Consider the following 20,787-nt stretch of genomic DNA (forward strand, 5'->3'; position numbering starts at 1 on the left):
TGGCAGGAGGCAGACTTTCAGACTGACAGGCACAGAGAATAAGTGCATGACTCAGGCAGGTTGCTTATGTTTCTGGTCATAGCAGTAAGATAGTTTTGTCTGAAGATGATGATGGATGATTTTAATGAAGTCAAAATCTAATGGACAGAAAAAGAAGAATAAGCAATCAGCGAAATCAGTTAAGATGTTCCAGCCCAAAAATAGCAGTAGCAGCAGAAACTATCAGTGACACGACCGCTGGAGATGACAGAACGGAGCCTCCAACACGAGTCTGCTCTATGCAGGGTCCTTCTGCAGCCCAAGCCCAGCTGGGCACTACGCAAACACAGAAATCCTGCCTCTACTTTCCGACACCATGGGTTTCCTTAGGCCAGACATTTCTAAGACCAGCTTCAACTGAAAGGCATAAGGCAAAGGGACAAAGAAAGATTTTTCACACAGCTTCTAAATAAAGGTTGAGATGGAAAACCTCTTCATTGAAATGAGGCAGACAACAAGAGGAAAGATGATGCGGGGAGGACAGAGTCCAAGAGGCCAGGGTACACTTCCCACCTCTAGTATCTTCCTCCTCGATCACTTCTGCGACTCAGAAGCCCTCATGAAGAGCATAAACATCCCATCCTCCAACCACATGTACATTTAGACCATGAGCTACTTGAAGACAGTGATTTTCCCTTGCTATTAACTGAGGAAATGCAGCAAGACCAGCTATCATTTACATTTCTCAGTGGTACCAGAGCTTAAACAATTAAAACACAAATGTAAACAAGCTGTAAGAGGGGATGAGTGTTTTTGCTCATGAAGCCCAAATCAGAGTGAGAGAAAATAAAAAGTCTTGAGGCGCAATTCACTAAAGAATTATTGGAGTAAATGAAAGCAACAGCCTTTTGATCAGTTGGAGAAGGGATGCATTATAAACTGGGCCAACTAGCTGAACAGCAAGACCAACAAATCAGAAAACCAAGTAACTGAGCAAAACCCACAAAGCTGTTTCTGGCTAAATCCTCCCCCAAACATAAGGAGAGCTGAGGAACCTTGTCTGTACTCATGCAAGCAGGTGCAGCAAATTGGGATGCTTTGGCTAAGACCTGCAATGTTAAAGCTGCATGCATTCACCAGAGCAGATGAGAACTGTGGCCATCAATGCCTAAGTAAATCTGGTTTCCCTTTGCCCTGTGTTTTCCATCCCTTTGGCCTTTGGACTGCTGGAAAGGATACACACAAGCTGTTTGGAAGCTCTCTCTCGTATCTGGTATTATTGTTTGATCTGAGTGTTTGATAGTGCCCGAGGATATTCAAACTAAGGTCAACTCCTTAGGGACAGAGGAAGCTTGAGCAGGAGGGATGGTTTGTCAGTCCTGGACCAGGAAAGGGCTGTAACGAAAGCCAGGAAGGGAGTCTGTCCTGTCCAAGGAAAATGCAGTGGGAGAGGTAGCTGGGCAGTGAAAGGAAAGTTTCCTGGCACCCCAGGAGAGGAGCTGCAAGACCGAGCACAGGGCTGTTGGGAGATGGTGAGTAATTCTGCTCTTGGGACTGTCGTGAGGATAGCTCTACAGAGAGCTGCAAACTGGTCATTACTGTGATAGCAGCAACTGGAGAAATACTGGGGATAAATACAGCAGTCTGTGTAAAGTGATGGATACTGGAATGTCCACAAGGGTTAGTTTTGCTGAACACTGATTTAAATGCTGGCCAGTTCTTAATACATTTCTTCCGAGGAGCAGTCAGAAGAGTCTGTGGCCTCTGGGAATTGGTGTTGAGTCAAGAAACCAGCTCCGATGTCTTAAACTTGTTCTAGAGAAAAAGCCCTTCTATTGCCCTGTCCTTCCTCTCTACAAAAGTGAAAAGGCAGTACAGGGGAGAAATGGAAACTACAGACAGGAGCCCTGGCAAAGAACTGCTATAACATAATAAGAGTGGAAATAATTGGCTTGACACTACTTCCTCCATGTGCTGTTTTGGGCTACTAAATCATTCTCTAAAAGCAAACATCTAATAAGAGAATAAAACATCACACAGAAGGAGGAGAATACAATTAATGGTCATTTTGCACTGCCCTCCTGAGCAATCAGAGCCAACAATAAATGACTGCACCTCCCACTCTTTCAGACTAAATAAATCCTGCAGCTGAATATCTGTAGGAGGATGGTTCTCATGACAATGAGACATTTACACAGGCAGATTCATGCTGATTTAGCTCAAGCTGCGTGTTTCTGTGCCAGCAGCACTAAATCATTGCCATCAATGCCCCTCTCCTTTTCTCTTTTTCTAAAGTGATTTATATCATTTCGGCATAAGGCAATTTCCTCTCGGCAGGAGGCTGAGCTGAGGTGAGCCTCTTGAACAGGAGCAGAGGTACCTAACACACAAGATGTTTTCCCGGGGATCCAGCTTGTTTGTCTGTTCCAGCGAGCTGTGCTGCTTTGTTATATCATGTTTCCTCCAAACACACTTATGCAAACCCATTTTCAGTGTTAGGTCTTCACCCTCCTCCCCATCCCATCATGTAACCAATATAAAAACATGAAAGCCCAGCAAAACACCAGATAATCTTATGGTTACCGTTATCATCAGTGGGAGACAGAAGCTCCAAAGAGGAGCTGAGCATCACTGATCTACACTAGAGCTCCATGGAAAAGAGGATGGAGCAGATATCATAAAAGAAAGAAAAATCAAAACTTTGCTTTCAAGAAAAGGGTAGGATGGAAGGGAGGGAGCAAAGAGCCAGCCAGAGTGGAATCAGTACCATGGTGCTGAATAAGAAAGAGAAAATAGAAAGGGGGTTTCCCATGCAAAATTAAAACACAGTGCAATAAGGGAGTATTCAGATCACCTTATCACCTTTCAGTCCATGTTCTCCAGGGTTTCCCATCAGCCCCTGAAACAAAAGAAAGTTCAGGCTGAGACTGAGCCACCAAGAAGACTTGCTCAGGCCTATGACATTGATGTCCCTGCGGGGGCTGGTGGCTCAGACCCACAGCGCTGGCCTGGCACAGCCCCTAGCCTGAATACCAGGCTGCTCCCAAAGCACGCTCCACCAAACCTTCTTCAAACACCCTTCTTGGGCTGGAGGCGTGCAGGGGAAATGCCCCTGGCATTCTCCAGTAACTTGCACCTACTGCAGACCACCAGCGGGATGTTGTGTTGAGCAGTCCTGTGTCTGGGTGAATGGACAAGCAATACTGGGGACCATCCTTTCCCTCAGGACGGTCACCCGAGGGAGGAAAAGAATGATCTTCAGTCCTGCCATGGAGGGACGAGAGCTCACGTAACTCGGGTATTCTCTCACCTTTAAGCCTTTTGGTCCTGGATAGCCTATAGGTCCAACAGAGCCCATGTCACCCTAGTAAGAGAATGAAAATTACCAAAGTCATTAGGTGCCAAGCCAACAGATAGCTGTATGTGGTGTCATGTTCTTCTCCCATCCAGTCCCTCAGTACCCCTCAATCTACAGGAGCCACACCACTGACTTCAGCAGAAGCAGCATCCTGGGACCAGTCAAGAGACCTTTTATATGTGGACAGCTTCTAAGTAAAAATGCATGGGATGTTCGTCTCACATTTAGCTTCTGTTAGTTAAGGAATTCAGGGTGGTAAATTAGTGGCAAAATAATCAAAAACTAATTAAGAAAACACCTTGAAGTCTGCAACTGTTGTAGGATCTGAGGGTTTTTTTCTGTCTGTTCTTCCTAAATTCATACATTTTATGAATAGATTCTTTTCCCTTTTCCACCATTTGAAAAATTAAAATATTGAGCATGTTTACTACAGGCCTGGAGTGTATTTATTCTCGGTGAAGTTACTCGTGGTCTCAGAAAGAAGCCACCACAGTATTCATTCCTGAGTTCTCCGGAGGGAGATTCAGGGAGTGCCAAAAGGACACAGACCCAAACAGCAGAAGAAAAGGCAGTGGTCAAGAAATTTGGGTTGCTACTCAGATCTGATATCTAGACTGATATGGGGAGGAAAGGGGAGAAACAGGAGGGAAAGGACAGAGGTGCCTCAGCAGCCTGGACAACTGGCTGCAGCGAGAAGACAGCCCGGCATCACGTATCGGGCCTTGCGCGAGAAGCTGCTGCCCGGGACACTGGAGTTCATGGTGGCTGTGTGTACCTGCACACGCACGTATAAAAGGAAGCCTTCAGTGGCCGACATTGAAGCAGGCTTTGATTGCTCTCAGCCCATGAAGGGAGCCAGTGATACGGCGCGGCAGCCTCGTGGGCAGCGTGTCAATAAACAGGGCCGGCCCTGCTGAGGGAGCGCGGCCCTGGCCCACAGTCAGGGCCCGCAGCCACGCCGGGAGCGCTGGGCCGCGGCCCCTAACAGATGCCCTTTTCATGCCTCCCAGCATAAAGGCTTCTTGTAGAAACGCATTTACTTAAAGCTTTGCCCGCACAGCTAATTAGGAGAGCAAGAGGCTTTAGTTCCCTCTAATTCTGCTCTCCAACCCCTTTTAAACAGCGAGCCCAAACACCTGCAGGGCACGCGGAGGGAACAGCCGGTCCCTGGGGGGCTGTAGCGGGGAGGAAGGAAGGGATCGGACGTGGGCCAGCCGGGAGCAAACCCCAATGCCTCCATGTGCCCTGCAGCCAGCCCAGGGCAGGAGGGGGCTGGTTGCTGCCCTGCAGGGAGGAGAAGGCAGGCTGGAAGTGCCCCTTTCTCCCTGGGGAAATGGAAGGGGTCACCCTTAGATCAGTCCTGCCAGAGATGCTTCAGCAGCCCGAATTCAGGAGCTGCCTGTTCTCCCAGGACACAGGATCCTGCTCAGTTTGAGCTGAATCTTGGGCTGAGGTTTTTATCTGCTTGGAGCGGTGCCAGCAGCCAGCAGCCGAGCGTCACTGCTGCGGCACGCGACTCTTGAAAAAACAGCGCTGCCAAGGATTGACTTTCTGCCTCAGAAGTAAAGCCAGGAAGAAGCCCATAACAAAATGATCCACCTTTGCCCCAGTCCCCCATCTGCAAGACAAATACACTTATACTACCATATTCTCTGTTTTTCCTCCAAGGAGTGTAAAATTTCCAGGTTTGGTGCTCTGTGTTTGTGCAATGCCCAGTATGGCCAAGGCCTTAATCTTGCCTGACTTACTTGCTCCTGTAATTAAGTTACGGGATGGCAAAAGGAGTCTGTTTCTAACCATTCAATGCAAATTAAATTTTCATGGATTATCGTAGCTGAGGAGGAACTATTTTGAAAGAAAGCTATAGTTGCTAACAGAGCCTACCACTTCTTGTGCGTGGAAGGAAATACCTTGAAACAAGTACTGAGCCCTAAAAATAAACCAGAATGTGTTCAGCTGGGCATTCACTAACCCCCGGCACAGCTGCCAGGGGATGAGTTGCCACCCTTCCTTACAGCCATTTATCTCCTGCTGGGGAGGGGTGTAACGAAGGGTGGAATTTGGCTATGTATGCAATTACCTGGATTAGTGGTGGGACGGTGGGAGCATGTGCAAAATTCCTGTATACCCAAAGGACAGACAGTTCCTGCACGTGGTCTCTCCAGTGAGCAAGAACTATGCATCCTTAGGTTACTGCTCCCAGGGACTCGCTTTTAAAAAGATGACAGATTCTGGCATGGAATGAATATTGCATCTTAGAAGAAATACCCTGGTAAATGTTATCAAAAGGGCGAATTATCTAGCAGTAAGTGCACTAACAGTAAATATTTACTCTGTTCCCTTTTGCTTAGAAAGGGTTTGCTTTCTTCCACCTACCGGTCCACCAGCCCACTCCTCTCTCCCCAGCCGTCACGCCTCCCCCATACACAGTCATCCCTTTCACTGCCCGGCACAGGAAGGAGAAAATCTGTGTGTAGTTATGCACACCAAAAGGGTTAAAGCCCCGAGAAGCCAGATCTCCATTTGTTTTTGTACTTACAATGAGTCCAAGGACTCCAGGAGGACCTGGGGCTCCCAATTCTCCCTAAAAGGAAAGACAGACCGACATGGTTATGGGCTCTTTGTAGACAAACAGAGGCTGAAAGGCAGCTCAGTGTTTCAAGGGCTTGAGGGCAGGGAAAACACCGTCCCTCCCCCTTCCTCCCCGCTCCCCAACCCCTTTCCCTGGCCAAAGTGATGGAGAGACTCCACGCCATTGAACCCGCTCTTGTGGGTGCTCAGCCTCTGCAGACACTGGGCTGCTTGTTGCTCTGCAGCTATTTGCAGGCTGATGTCCCCTCCCAGCAGCAGGCTGGATAAAAGCAGCATTTTATGTGCGTGGGGCAGGCAGGAGAGCAGTGGTAGCTGCCTCGAGGTATGGGAAAGCTTGGGCAGAGAGGGGGCACGGGGGCTGCAAAGCTAGGGTGGGATGGAGAGGCAAGGTGCTGCTCTGCACGGGGAAAGGTGAGGGTTTGGGAGTGGTTAAGAAAGAGTAAAACTCATGAAAAAAGGAGAATGCAGATGAAAATTAAACTGGGCAATTTGAAGAGAGGGTATACTGGCTTCTGGTGCTGGCTGATGGGCCCTGGCAGCGTGGTTGGCACCATGGGGTACTCCGAGGCTGAGAGCACCCAGGAGGGGTGGTGTAACATAGGGAACCAGCAGCCTGCTCTCGTCCATCTGGCCTCCCCTTAGAGGCTTTCCAAGTGGCTCAGAGCACCCCATTTCAGGGCACGGGCTGCTCTCCGGGTCTGCTTTGACTTCCCAACTTCACCACAAACTCCCCTTGTGCCAGCATCCCAAAGACAGGTGGGTGCCAGGGGTGCCAGCAGATGCCTGGGAGCATTTCCTGGCACAGGGCAGCAGAGGAGCTGTTAGACCCCCACACATCACCCGTCTAGCTCCCCAGGCACTTCACCAATCCTTCCGTGAAGCTCAGCCTGTCCCTGTGCCTTTCCCTTAGCGGATCTCCGACAAGCAGGCTGCTTGTCGGAGCAAGGAGCTGCCCGCACACACACCCAGCTCCAGCAGGGCCGCCCCAGACAAGTGCATTGGAACTGCTAAACTTCCCCTTGGCTCAGGCAACCCTACCCCTGCTCTGGATCACACTGGCTACTTTCTTTGACAGACCAGCTCGGTTTATGGTGCACATCTGGTGGAGTCCCCTTCGGTGCAATAAAGCTCCCCTTTTATGGCAAGATTTGCCCAGTGAAAGAATGAAAGAGAAGGGGACGCAACGTGACTAAACGTGCTCAGCCTTCCTGGGCAAAGGGTTACGTGTGTTTATTTTATGGGAAGTGGAGTAAAGGACTATTGGGCAAGCACACACAAAAAGCGTTTCATAATCTCAACCAGCCTAAAATTGCTTTTTTATGGCCGGTTCCTTTCCTGCATACTTGGGACATCTGTGGAGCAATTGTTCCTCACGGGTGGGATTTCTGTGTCCTCAGAGCTACTGCAACAAGGTCGGCTTTGAGCATCCAGGCAAGGCCTGGCACTGCTAGGCTCAGCAAGGAGAGGAAACATCCCCGGGGACGCTCGGCAGAGGAGCTGCACAGTGGCCTGGGTCTCCCCAGGAGCTCTGCAGGCTCCAAGGGTGGCTGGGATGAAGGCTGGCTGAATGCTCAGCTCTGGGTCCCACCGGGTGGGACTGCCTAGATTTCTGAGTTACGTCACCTGGGTATTCCTTAAGAGAAAGGGTAAATATGGAAACACACGGCCTCAGTGTAATGCAAAAGGATTTCCTCTTGGAAGAGGAGGGGGTGGACTCCTCTGGGAGAGGCAGGCCAGACAAATTGTCATTTAAACCATTCCCTGGGCTGGGAAGGAGGGATTTCCAGGTGCTCCCTTCCTGGCCATCAGCAGTGACAGGCTGGTCCCTGACCTGTGAGGGAAATGGGGCTCCATCCTCCTTTGCAGTGCATGAATCTGGCACTGGGACATGAGACAAGGAGATGAATCAACAGTCCTTTCCCATGTCCAATTCCTGTGATTAAGAGACTAATTAGAGTGGCTAAAGCGCTCCGGGAACGGGGATCTGGAATGCAATGGCTCGACAGTTCTCAGCGAGATGGTAGGAGGGAAGAATGCCCCTGCGGTCGCGGGAGCCTTGGCTCTGTCTGGGAGGCACGGAAAGATCAGAGGCTGTTGGCTTCGTCCATCGCCGTGCGACGGCAGTGGCGTAAGTGCTCGGGGATCAAACGGAGGATGGGGCAGCTCAGGACCCGTGGCAGCCTGCCCGCCTGCCTGCGATTTAGCTGCATGCTCCACCTAGCAAACTCGGCATAGCTGTCTGTTCCGCAAACAGACTTTCTGGCATTTTTCTGTGTCTGTGACTCCACTCGTGACCCTGTGAACCTCCCTTCAAGTCCGCCGAAACAGTCTGTTTTCATTCTACGATCTCCAAGGCACATTAATATTTAAGAGCCGTTGATAAGATGAAAGAAGAGCAATCTTTCTGGATGAATTAACGGAAAGGACATTTGTTGCTCCCCGATGCTCTGGGAACTGGCGTTCGACTAACATCGAGCACATCTTCTGAATGGGGCTTAGACAACTAGCGAATTTAAATGAAAACAAAACAAGTTCTTTGTAGAAATGGAGTCTTCCTGACCTCCAGGACTCCTGCTCTTCCTGGTGGGCTGGCTGGAAACAGCAATACAATCTAGAAAGTTTTCTACTCTGGGACTACTGATTCCACTCTGACCCACGGCTTATGTTGACTGAGGGATGGGAAAACTCCTGCAGAAGGATTCCTTGGGAATCTAATTCTTTCAGTTCACTGCAATTGTAACTCTGCTGCTGAATTCCCACAAAGGCTGGAGCATAGCTGAGCTTGGCCTGCTGGCTGGAGCTGCTTGTGAAAATAACTTTTATGCCGCATATGTGATGAATGGGAACTTAAGACGCGTAAGGCGTGGATTGCTTCACACAAATCACTCCATTGAACACCACAGCCACACTGCAATGTTGTGTGTGAACAGCCAAGACAGTATGAATTTCAAAGATGAATCAGGACGCCTCGTCTGCTAATTGAGGAAGAACTGACAGAGCCATTCAGAAAATAATTTCAAATAATTAATACATCTGATAATTTTACAATCCACAATGGCATGTTTTGTGAGCAGTGGAAAACACAGCACATACCCAACTGTTTGGCACGAAGTGCTACAAGAACAGAGCAAAATAATTCTTATTAGCATCCAGCTGCTCAGATGGTCTCTGGGACCATCCTGACCCAGTTCCCAGGAGACACATCCCATTCTTAGAAAGCCAGCAGGGGTCAGATGGAGATCGGAGGGAGGCCGAGAACTCAAGGGCCTGGAGACCTCTCTCACTGCGCTGGGGCTGGGGGAGGCATGAAGCAGGGGAGCAGAAGCCCAGACCTCTGCATCTGTTCCCCGGCACACCCAGGCTCCAGAGCAGGCAACCTGGCACTTGTACTGGTGCCAATGGTTCCCTTTTGCTGAGGAAAGGCACTAAGCTTGGAGCACTTTAGAAGCTCACAGCTACATGCTAGTGAGATGCAAACCATGCAGTACCAGCTCGCTGTACCTGGTCAGGAAATGAGATGTGGTGAAAAGCAGGAGAGGGGTGGCCTCTTTCTCTACGTACTGTCTCGGACCTCTCCACAATTGAGCACCAGGCCTGCTCCTTGGAGGGCTCATGCAGTCTCGTAGCCATCTGTGGTGCCTTATGACAATGTAGCCCTCTCTCTGCGGGCCGTGTCTTGCTGCTCTGCTCACACACTGCTCCATCCAGAGCACACCAGAGTCAAGAGGGCGATTCCTGTGGCATGGACCACATGCTCTGGCCACTGCTTGCTCCTCACGAGCAGCATCCCTACCTTCTCTCACCTGATTTTTCTTCTAATCATATCCTCACGATGAGAAAGCATCTATCAAGACCAAGGTGCAAGGAAGATGACGGAGGGAGACAGAAAGCAAATGGCAACATGACGACCCGGCAGCTACAGGATGTTGAGCTGAACGCAGGAATTTGCAGCTTGCACAAGCAGGGCAGGGGCGTGCATTTGTTTTTCAGGAGGAACAACAAAATGCTATCAGCTGCCACCAAACCAAGAAGCTTCATTCAGCTCTCACTAGCACGATATGTCTACCACAATGAAAAGAAACAAGGGGAAAAGCCATCAACTTACTGGGTTCCCATCGATGCCTGGAGGTCCTCGTTCCCCAAAATCACCAGGAAAACCCTGAGGAGAAAAACATCAGCATTACTTATTGATGCAGCCTGGTGTAAAAGCAGCCAGCTTAAAGACTGTCCCCAGCACGCAGTGCAGCACTTGACAGCAGGTCACCAGGAAGCCTGGGCCAAGCCGCCTGCTTGTCCTCGTCCAAACCACCCCTGCTCCACCAGCACGCGCCCAGCGAGAGGCTCTGCGGGGCCAAGAGCTGATTCACTCCCCTCTCCTGGGGCCAGTGAAGGGTAACCAGAAGTCTCGTTTACAAGGCTCAGCCATGAGCTGCGCATTAACTGGTGGGAGCCTCCAGAGGAAAACACAGCGAGGAGACAGGAAGGCTTTCTCCTTGGCCGTGCTGTGAAAAGCACCCCTTGCTGAGGCTGCTGATCCTGACCGTTCACGCCTTGCCTTGCAGGCTGTGCCCGGTCCTCCATCAGCTGTGCCTTTGAACAGCAGCTCTCAGCCCTGGGCAGGCTTCAGATGGCAGGCAAGGCTTTAGCAGCACCGTGTAGAAAGCGTGAGAGTGCGAAGGAGAGAGAAAGGTGAAAATCAGTGCTTTTTTCTCCTTTTGGTCCACCAAAGTACTTTCAGTATGTCCCACAAGGATACGCAGCCCTGAGGATTACACTGTGTAGTTTACAAGTGAAACATTAATCCTACTCTATATTTAATGATACAGTGCTTCCTATCCTCTTTAGAAGAAGTGCCCTACCGATAAATGCAATACCTCCTTAAAAGTCAGTCCTAAATCCTTTATGTTCTGGAAGAATTCACAAACCTTGCTGCAATGACTGTCCTCAAAAATGGACCGTCAATCTGCATTATTTCACCCCGTTGACTACCACAGTCATTTTAACAGTTCCCCCTTCTCACAGTATAACTTAATGCCTGTCAGAGCCCATGCCGATGCTTAATGGGGCTGACCAAAGATGCCAGGAGAACTCGCCCCGATGCATTCATGACCTTGCAGCTCGCCAGAGGAACAAACGGCTCCAAGCTCCTTACGGTCTGCACCCCAGAGCTATGAAAGACCACGCTAACTACACAAAAAGGTCACCACAAGGCCTTCTGCATAGTCTCATTATATCTGATACAAATCTGGAAGGTATCAAACAATTATAAAAGAGGTACTGAGCCAGAACTCAACGGCATGACACGTTCTCCTTCAGACAGACCCCGTGCTGCACCAAGTCCCCCCGTGCCCCACGTACCACCAACGCGCCCAGCAGCTGGCTCTCCCCTGTCCTGTTGTGCTCCGTGTCCCTCAGCCAGAGCTCAGCACAGGGGGCTATAACTCTGTGCTTAGCAAACCCTGCTGGTCACTACACTTCTGTCTTCAAGGAGGAAGCCGTTGAGTTTAAGCCCCAACCTTGCCCTGAGCTTGCACGCCATTCAGCAAAGGGCTGGCGGGGCGCAGGCTGCGGAGAGCTGTCAGGGACCTGGTCAAACACCAGCGGTTTCAGATAAAATATGACACAGCATCCCCTTCTTCAGCTCCGAGCTCAAAGGCAGGTTATCTGCTGGAAGAGCTGCCCATGGACAGAGCAAAGGCAGAGCCTAGCCCCAGGCTCTCCCTCCTAGATGTGGGCTACAATCCTGTTTTCCTCTCCACGCTGTTCTGACCACGGACATCAGGATGGAAACTAAGAACTGTATTTACGTATAAAAGGCTGCCTCGCCAGAGCCAGACCTCCACTCACCCTCAGTGGCTCACAACTCATGGCCAACACAACAAGGTAGAAAGCTGCTTGGTCACACCCCAGGTGAAATGCGGGGGATCTGTTAAGACAACTGCAATTTTGCTACTGACTTCTGAGCTAGGATTTCATCTCCTCTGTACCAGTCCCCTACGGTACGCTCTCATGAATGGATGCAAGCTATTGCTTGCTTGTTTGGACTCAATACTTATATTTTACAGGCATCACGGCGAATGGGAAAGTTGTCTGCCTTTCCAGCTGGGCACTGCATCCCTCCAGCCTGTGCACAAAGCCAAGAAGCTGTGGTAAGCAACCACTGGAAAAAGCCTTCTGCCATCTAGAGACAAAGACGTCAAATATAACAAGCAGGCGGGGGGTGCCAGGGGGTACAACCTTCTTTAATAAAAATAGAGGAAAAATAACTCTGCGACATGCTGAATCAATAAGATGCGAACAGAGATTTGTAGGGAAAACTCATTGCTCAGGCAAGACAAAAAAAAAAAAGACTGCCTTGGAATATTTTGCTGTTTACAGTCGTACAACTTGCCAAGGAAAATATGAGTGTGCACAGCCCGATACTGTACTCATGCTGCTGCAGAGTGCAGGCACAGCCCTCAGCACGCCCCCAGCCGCAGCCTTCATTCCTCGGGGGGCACAGCCGGGCACAAAGGGACCCACAGATACCACTGAGCAACCTGGCCCTGGGGCTGCTGAGGTGTCTCCTGCTGAGCTAAGGCCTTGCCAGTTTGGGAAGGTTTTATTAGTTTGCATAGTAGAATGAAATCAATACAGCCACAGCAGCATATCATCTAGGGAAATGCGTGCTCCAGACTAAGAGGATTTTCTAAATTTGGGTTAAATCTCTTCCAAAGTGATATAAACAATGCACTCTTCTGCCAGAAAAGTGCTCAGATAAGAAACTATTTAAATGAATGTTTCCCACTAATCTCTTTTTACGTCTTGGTTTCTAGTACTAACCTCACTGCTTAAAGATAAAGACACAGGAAATTTGAGGCATTTACTAATAGAGTTAATAAATATCTAGCCTTTATATATGCTTTCCAACAGCAGATCTCCAAGTATTTTAAAAAGCAGATTATTCCTGTTTCAGAGGCAGAGAGCAGGGTACGTACCTGGGGTGAGGCAACTTGGCCAACGCCACCCTGCAAGGGATTCGACATGGAAACCAGTTCACAGCAGCATGCTCCCTCACGGAGCTAGGGCTTCTTCCCATCCTTGAGATGGGCTGTAAAAGGGTCAAAGTGGCAGGAAATGGAGAATAAAACCCAGAGGGATGTAGGCTGGCATCACAGCTACAACAGCCAGCCCCAGGACAGCAGGCAGCAGCAGAGCCCCATCCTTGCCAGCACCTGGTTATCCTTAATGTGCCGTCTGCTCTCCCGGTACATGCACCACCCAGCCCAGGCTCACAGGTCTCTGGGGGGATGGATGGTCGCCTGGTAATTTTTGGCCTCCTTTGTAAAACCCAGGAGAGGAGAGAAATGGAAAGAGCAGCTTCAGTTCAATGAACTCCAGGCACCCCTAACTTTGCTCTTGGCAACACAAGCATGAGCAGTCTTTTGTGCATTAAATGAGACCAAGGCTGGTGGCTGTGGCACGAAGGAGGATGTTTCGGCATCCACACAGTCTCCAAGGACTCCAAAGACCTTGTAGCACAGTCCTGTTCACAGCAGGAGGCAATCAATCTGTTAAGCCCCTAATGAAAAAGAAAGCACTCTTTTTCCATGGGATAAGCAGTAGCAGTTTAAACCACAAGAACAGTTCCAGTGACCACAGCATCCTAACTCCCTGGATCTTGCATGTCTGCAAAAGCTATTTTTTCAGATCCTCTCCCCTCCTGCCTCAGCCTGAAGGCCAGAGATGTTCCTCAGGAACAAAACCAGAGCTATTCAACCGAAACAAGCAACGTAGGAGTTGCAAAAGGGCTATGGTAACCCCTTTGTTCTGTCCCACCGCGTCTCTTCTCCTATGCTCTGCTCCAGCAGCCTGAGGAGCCCAAACACCAGGGCAGGCAGCTCAGCTCACTTCGTGCCCATTACAGGAGGCTTGTGAAAGGCATCACAGAGCCCAGCACTTTCTTACAAGTCTCCTGGCCTTCCCAAAGTGAGTGCAGAGGGGTTTTTGCAGTATGGAAAAGTCTACTGTTTTCTCAGGGTGCAGCTGTTCTTCTGGGAAGCCTGGTCCCTGGGAATTCTGCTCGAGAACTGGGATAACAAATGAAAGCACCCTAGTGAAAAACAACCCGCTGAGCATCCTGCTTGCTCTGTGGGAGGGAGGGGACACACGGAGAAGGACCAGGACTGGGAAGGAATGGCAAAGGGCAGCGGAGCCGGGAGGAAAAGGTTCGCCTCACACGTCCTGCCGGCCAGGAGCCAGCAGGGTGCTCCTCAGCGGTGCCTGGAGGCAGGTATGACAAAACTTTTGGCTCCATCTCACAGCTGGGAAATACAGAAGGTAAAAAAAAAAATAAGAGTAAAGCTCAGCTGAATGGATTTCACATTGTCTGAAGGAGAAATTCAATGAAAGAAGCGAGGCGAAACTTGAAGAGGAGCTGGAGAAAAACCATACAAGCAGATGGCTCGCACTAAGCAAGACCCAGGGCTTCTGTGCTCCCCCCTGCCCACCCCAAGCAGTGGCTGCAGACTTTGTCCTCACTGCGCTCGGTGAAGGCAAGGAACCACTGCTGGAGAGGGAACTGAGACACAGAGACGCAAGCTGATTTATCCCAGGTAACACTGAGAAGCCTGAAGCTGGACCAGTAACTAAATCTATACCTTGAGGTCCCCCAACAGTGCCTTAATCCTGGTTCATCCCGCTCCCTGCAAAGGGCATCCTCTCGCATGCCAGGAGACTCCTGCTGAGAACAACCAGACCCAGACAGACTCTGGAAACAGCTCCTCCTGCAGCGGGGATTACATCCCCCTCCACCTCCCCTTCCTTTCTTCCTCTGCTTAAAGCAAACAGAGCAGCCTGCCCTTCCTTGCTGTCAGCCAAAGGGCTGCTCCGGGTCTGAGCAGCCGCCACCACCTCTTGCCTCGTGCCCTGCAAGCAGCCATCCTCAGGGAAACAGAGAGCGGCCGGAGGCGCAGAGCCCTTTGCTTCCCCGAGGCCTTTTCAGGTGTGCGCATGTGGGTGGGTGTGTTGTATGTACGCACCATCTGATCCAGTTTAAAACACTTTCCCTGGTGGAGTAAGGGAGGCAAGTCTGGCAGCTGCTGCTGCGAGGAATCCTGGCAGGTCTGCGCGCCAACAGAATCCTTCTCCAAAAATAGGATTTTATTTTCCTGTTGGCTGAAGGTGAAGCTGCTCGAACCAACCAGTCCTCCTGTCTTGTCTGCAAAAGACTGCATTTGCCAGTTGGCTCCGGCCAGGTAAATCTCTGCCCAGGAGTCTCCTCAGGGATGGAGCGTGCAAGTCAAACAATTTAAACCAAAGAAAAAAAAAAAAGGTGGTGGGGAAGTGAGGCTGAGGGTGAGAGAAGGCATTGACTGGAAAAAAAAAAAAGAGGGAGAATAAAATAAACAAATGTAGCTTATGTTGGCAGCCAACACCTCTGAGAGCATTCGTGGTGGAGGGCACAGACGTGAGCCCCCCGCAGGTGGGTGCGAGGGCGAGCGGGGTGGCTCGGGGCCAGCGCTGGGTCCCTGAGCAGCCAGAGCCGCCCTGAGGGGCTCCTGGCAAGACCCCTGCTCCCGGCCGGCCTCCTCACCAGCTCTGCTTCACACAGCCACGCAGGAGCCTTTGCCTCCTGCTCAGTCTAGACCCGGGACCATGACAGCTCGCATCCCTGCAAAGAAGGGGGATGCCCCCCTCAGCCCGGTGTGGGGCTGGTGGGCTTGCTCTTTTGTCACCCCAGAGGGAGGTTTGCTCTCTTTCTGTGTCACACTTCACATCTCCGTGTCACATCCTCTTTGGATAAAGATTTCGTGGCAGTTTTTCGCATAGCTACCCCTCCAGCTGCGGGAGCCTGGCCCTCCAGGGCAGCCAGTTCCACCTGCGGTGAGCCAGCTTCCCCCGAAGCCCCTACAGCCAGACACCACTGAAGTCACCCTACTGCCCCTCCACCCTCTCAACCATCTGCTTTGCTCCTTTCATGCAGGTATATGATCTATTCCTGCTTCTGAGGGGCTCTACCAGAGTGCAGATTACACAGACTCGATTACCTAATGCTGGAGAGCACCGAACCTGCCAATGCCTCTAATTACTTATGGCCAAGATTTCCAAATCAAGCAGCCTCCTATTTAAGAAAGTCAAGATCAAAATGCTTTCAGATTCAACAGGGACAGTTGCGTTAGTTTTTCTTATTTCTGATGAAAAACATTTTGGAGCTTTGGTCTGATTTATGAATGAACACTTCCCCGAAGGAAGAAGGATGCTCTTGTGCTCAGGAGACATGGATTTAATTCTTCACGAGCTTTCTGAATGACAATGGACAAATCACTGAGAACATTCTTGGAAACAAACCGTCCTTAGTTTCAGCAGAAGTTATGGGTCTTGGCACCTTTCAAAGCCTTTTGCCTGTGCTTTCAGTGCTTCATTTTGCCTATTCTCCAAAAAATTAAATATATGCCAATATTGTCCAGCTTGCCAGATTATTTGGATGTTGTAATCACGAACGTAGAACACGTGCTGGTATCAGAGTGATCAGTAACCACACAAGTGCCTCACCACAGAGATTTGGGAAACTCTGGACATGTGGAATGCAATTTGGGCCAAAAAAGAGAACGTGACATTTGCTCTGGGCTTGCTCCTGCATTTCAGAGTGGTGAGCCCGGCCCAGAAGGCAGAAGAGAACAGCTGCCCAGTCTCAGCAACCAGATTAAGCTATTAAAGAAGTCACCAATTTCTCAAACCAAATTATTTCAACAATTTAAGCTAATAAAGAAAAATGATAGCAAAGAATCAACTTAGATGGCTAGCAGGAAAAATGCAATCCATGGACTAGAAGTCTCTCTCAGTAACAAGGGAGTTTTGCTAATTACCAGTTCTCAGGGCCTCAACTTTGCTTTTCTTGCAAACAGAATGATTAAGAGCATTTTTTAAAAAATCAATCAGTTCCAAAGAAGACACCAAAGTTTTTGGTGCTGTGCAGGGGTACTGGCACAAGACAGAGCGAGCTACCTGAGTCCTTTCCATCACCTCCTACAGCCCACTTGCCCTCCCTCCTGCAGCTCATTTTGTTGGTTTACCTGCACAAACAGCCCCTAACAGCACACTTACAAGTAAAATTACAATTACAATATTTCTTTAAAGTATTTTTATATGTGAGCCCATGTGAGCCACAATACTCAGTGCCGCAGGTGAGAGCTCTCTGGGTGCATTCCTAAGCCATGTTTGCCGTATGGGCAGCCTTTCTGCACCTCCGAGGAGACCACTCAAGGGAAGCAGTTTGGCAGCGATTCGTAAAGGAAGAGGTACTTGGAAACGCTGTTAACAGCTTCCCAAATCTCAGCTCGTGTAGTGCAGGAGACTCGAGCTCGGTTCCCTCTAAACGCAAGGAAGGGCCTCAGCTCCATCCAAAGCAGAGAAAAGACTGGAGCGAGAAGAGAGGAGCTGTTTAAAGTCTCAGTCCCTACAGAAAGGAGCACAATTTATTTTCTCAGTGATTTGTGGTTATGCCAGCCTTTCCAGACGCATGGCAAAACACGTCCCCCCATTGTTTGCACAGACAGCAGCTACAGCTGTGTAACTTGGCAAAGCCGCACACGCTTACGTTCACCACCAAGTTATCTTAGCCATACGTCAGGAGGCTGGGGGAGGCTGTAAAGTGAAACCTCCACAACCCCAAGGCTGCCCTGCTTTTTGCTATCTGGTCTCCCAAGGCAATACGCTTTCAGATGATGCAACAGCCTTCCCACTTCAGTAGGGAGTGCAGGGCCATCGCATGCACTTCTAACAACTTATCAGATGGAGAAAAAAAGAGTATTTGGAGGCTTGGCATTCACTGGAGGCAGGAGTTAAGACATTAACTTTATAAGTCAACATGGAAGAAGACAGCAGACATGAAAAATAGCTTGGCAAGAAGGCACCACCGCATTACAAGCTGGGAGCTGGCAAGGGGGACCCCGGCTGTGGTCAGCTCCTGGAGAACGGATGCCAGATTCGGCAGCTCGCCACCGCATTGATGCTCACAACAAATACTGAGCCTACGTCAGAGCGGCTGCCAGATCACTGCTGGCTCTCGTGACCTCCACGCTGTGGCCGACAGGCAGAGGGAAGGGAGGCTTCTGGCATCACCCCTATAGGGATCCCTAATGCTTAAAATCCCCGCACCACTCCACAGAACCTCTTCTCTGACATCGGAGCAGCAATCCTTGTCACTCACATGCCACATTTCGGTCACTGAGCCCAAAGGGCAGCTGAGCATGTTATCCCCACTTTGCATGAACCCAGGAAGAGCCAAACAGCTTCTCTGAAGTCGCACATCGTGGGGAGAGCGGGGCCCCACACCCCCTTCCTCCCCTGGGCAGTGCAGCATCTCCCCACCTGGCCTTGGCAGGCTCCGGCCGCTCCCCCGGCGGAGCTGTCAGCCGTCCTGGCCACACGTCCCGAGTGCAAAGCCTCCCTCCGCGCCTGTACTTCCAGTTCCACGTCACGTTATCTCCTCCCAGCAGCACTTCGGCGACGCTGGCACTTGCCAAAGGCTGCGCGGAGCCAGGTGGCAGAGCCCGATCTGTCGGCAGGCGTTTGCCCCCTGGCTGGAGGTCTGCAGGCACGCAGGACACCCTCTCACAGCACCCAACAGCTGGGTATCGCTCACCAACACGAGCTACAGGATGGCAAAAGAGAGAACAGTAACGACCAGCACAGCTAGGGAAGCCAAAACGACTGCTCGAGGTATTAACGACTGGCTCACCCTACGGCTACCTCGACCTCCCAGCCCTGGGGCTGGTCTGGTCCTGTGCCGTCCCAGGACCCAACCTGATGGAGCCTTTCTGGGCCAGGGCTTTTCCTTCGTGAGGTGTTTGCACAGCACCTGGCACAGCGAGGCTCCGAGAGGACCAGGCACAGGACCAGCAGCACCGCCAGGCTCTCAGAGCAGAAGGCAACCTCAGGCGTCTTTGCTGAGACGTGAACAGACTTCAGACAAACACAAGAATTACTAAGTGTGTCTTGGAACTAAGCTTTGTTCCTTCCTATCTCTTTTAAAATAATACTACTAAAAAAAACACTTTATAAGCTAAGATCAGGCAGAAGACAGCACTGCTGGTGTGCTATTGATACCCTACACATGTGAAAAAAGGATAAGGGACACAATCACTCACCATTAACAAAGGGGAACCAAAAAGAGCTCAAAGCTCTTTGGATGCGTTTCCTGAAAGTTCCCCTTTAAGCCTCTTTCTCTAACAGGACTTGAGAGCTTCTGAAAAGATCACATTCTGTTTGAAGTTTACTACAAACTACAGCGCAGATGTATCTGACTGTAGCTACCTGTCTTCCATAGCGTAAGGAAAACACGCCACTTTCAGCTTTGCCCACCTCGAATGGTGACCAGCCATACCTCCTCTTCCTGCGTGTTACTTCAGTGTCAGCACGTCTCCTTTCTAAAGGTGAATTAAGACTGATAGATTGCTTGCATGCCATGATGGAAGGTGACAGCAGCTTCTCTCATTACTTCCCCCAGCATGGCCCTGCTGCCATCATGGAAACGTGGCTTTTTTATCCTTTTTTTTTTTTTCCCCAGACGCCAAACAGAATGCCATAAAAAATCCATAAAAACACTAAAAAACCACATTTTTGCTAGCCACTGCAATGGCAAAACTGAAGGTTTCAGCAGCCAGCCCCTTCAGCTCCAGGCCTCCAGCCTACCTCTAAAACAGGCAGCAGACCCAGAGATGTGCAGAGGGCAGATATTTCCTTCTCCCCAGCACACTGTGCTCTGACCACAGCTCTCTCCCTCTCCCAGCCCCAGCCTCTCCTCGCCCAGGAGCCCCAGGACCCACGGTGGGAAGCGCGCTCGCCTCCCGCACCGGGGAGAGCGGAGCTGGAGGTGGGGCCGGCTGTTTCCACGACAGATCCACCGTGTCCCGCACAGCTCTGCAGAACTTAACTTCCCTGGAACGCTTTCAAAATCTGACTCATGTCCAGCTCGTCTATTTTAATCGTTCGCTCTTACATCATTCTGGGAGGCCCACGGTGTCACATGCAAACTCCCCCAGCCCCCTGCTCCTCTTAATCCGTTGCCGTCTCATACCGAGCAAAACTAGGTAGAGAATGTGTTTGATAACAGCTCCTTCCCCACTCCCCGGAGCATTTACCAGCCTCGAATGGTAGCTAATAGAGGCTCCCAAGAGCTTTCCATTGCTGTGACAGCGCTGAAGTAGAACAGGAACAGCAGCCGTGCCAGCAAACCTCACGGAGCGGGGATGTGAGAGACCAGAAAAATCACTGCAGGCTCACGAACGCTGCAAGCCGGCTGGGAGACAGCCCCGGCCAGGAGATAAGTGTTGGGAAGGGAACCAGCTCAGCTGGTTCCTGCTTTCTGCTCTCCCAGGGATTTCCTGAATACCTCTAGATGCCACATAACCTTTTTGTTCACGCTTGGGAGTACAAATCAGCAGCATCGGTCCATTCAGGAGTTCTTATTAAACCTGATGGCACGAAACGGGGATGGAGCCACAGCTCTCTGAGAGAGCCGAGAAGAACAACGGTGCTCACGTGCAGCCGTTTAGTCCCTTCTCTAGATCCCAAGCCTGAATGCCTCCGAGGCTGTGAGATTCCTGGGTCTCAGAGGAGTGCCCTGTTTGTAATAGTGACCGCCAGACAAAAAACCCTTGCCTGGAAGATTACAGGCGCGAGCCAAACAACAGCTGGGATGCTTTGAGTCTACAGCATGGGCTGCGCAGAAAGGAGCCGAAGAGCAGAAAGCCTTGTACCTAACGACAGTTGCTTTGTTTGTTTTGCTGTGGTCAGTGAGTCATCCTTACATCGACTGGCTCGCTGCAGTTATTCATCACGGAGGTTTCTGGTGCAATGAGCGGCTTACAAAACTG

At 50.5% G+C, this 20,787-nt stretch overlaps 1 protein-coding gene across 3 annotated transcripts in view; it reads right to left on the reverse strand.

Annotated features, from left to right (window-relative positions):
- Positions 1-20,787, reverse strand: part of COL27A1 (collagen type XXVII alpha 1 chain) — a 188,039-nt gene that overhangs the window by 76,452 nt on the left and 90,800 nt on the right. For all 3 annotated transcript variants that reach the window (XR_013941014.1, XM_080562480.1, XM_080562479.1), the window contains exons 15-18: positions 10,035-10,088; positions 5,877-5,921; positions 3,290-3,343; positions 2,834-2,878 (exon numbers count right to left, since the gene is read on the reverse strand). Coding sequence is in view for 2 of the 3 variants with exons in the window: in XM_080562480.1 (XP_080418606.1) it covers positions 2,834-2,878; positions 3,290-3,343; positions 5,877-5,921; positions 10,035-10,088 (198 nt within the window). In the remaining variant the exon portion in view is untranslated. The remainder of the gene's footprint in view (positions 1-2,833; positions 2,879-3,289; positions 3,344-5,876; positions 5,922-10,034; positions 10,089-20,787) is intronic.

The sequence above is a fragment of the Anser brachyrhynchus genome, assembly GCF_964034855.1.
Source record: "Anser brachyrhynchus genome assembly, chromosome: 19".
Classification (NCBI taxonomy): domain Eukaryota; kingdom Metazoa; phylum Chordata; class Aves; order Anseriformes; family Anatidae; genus Anser; species Anser brachyrhynchus.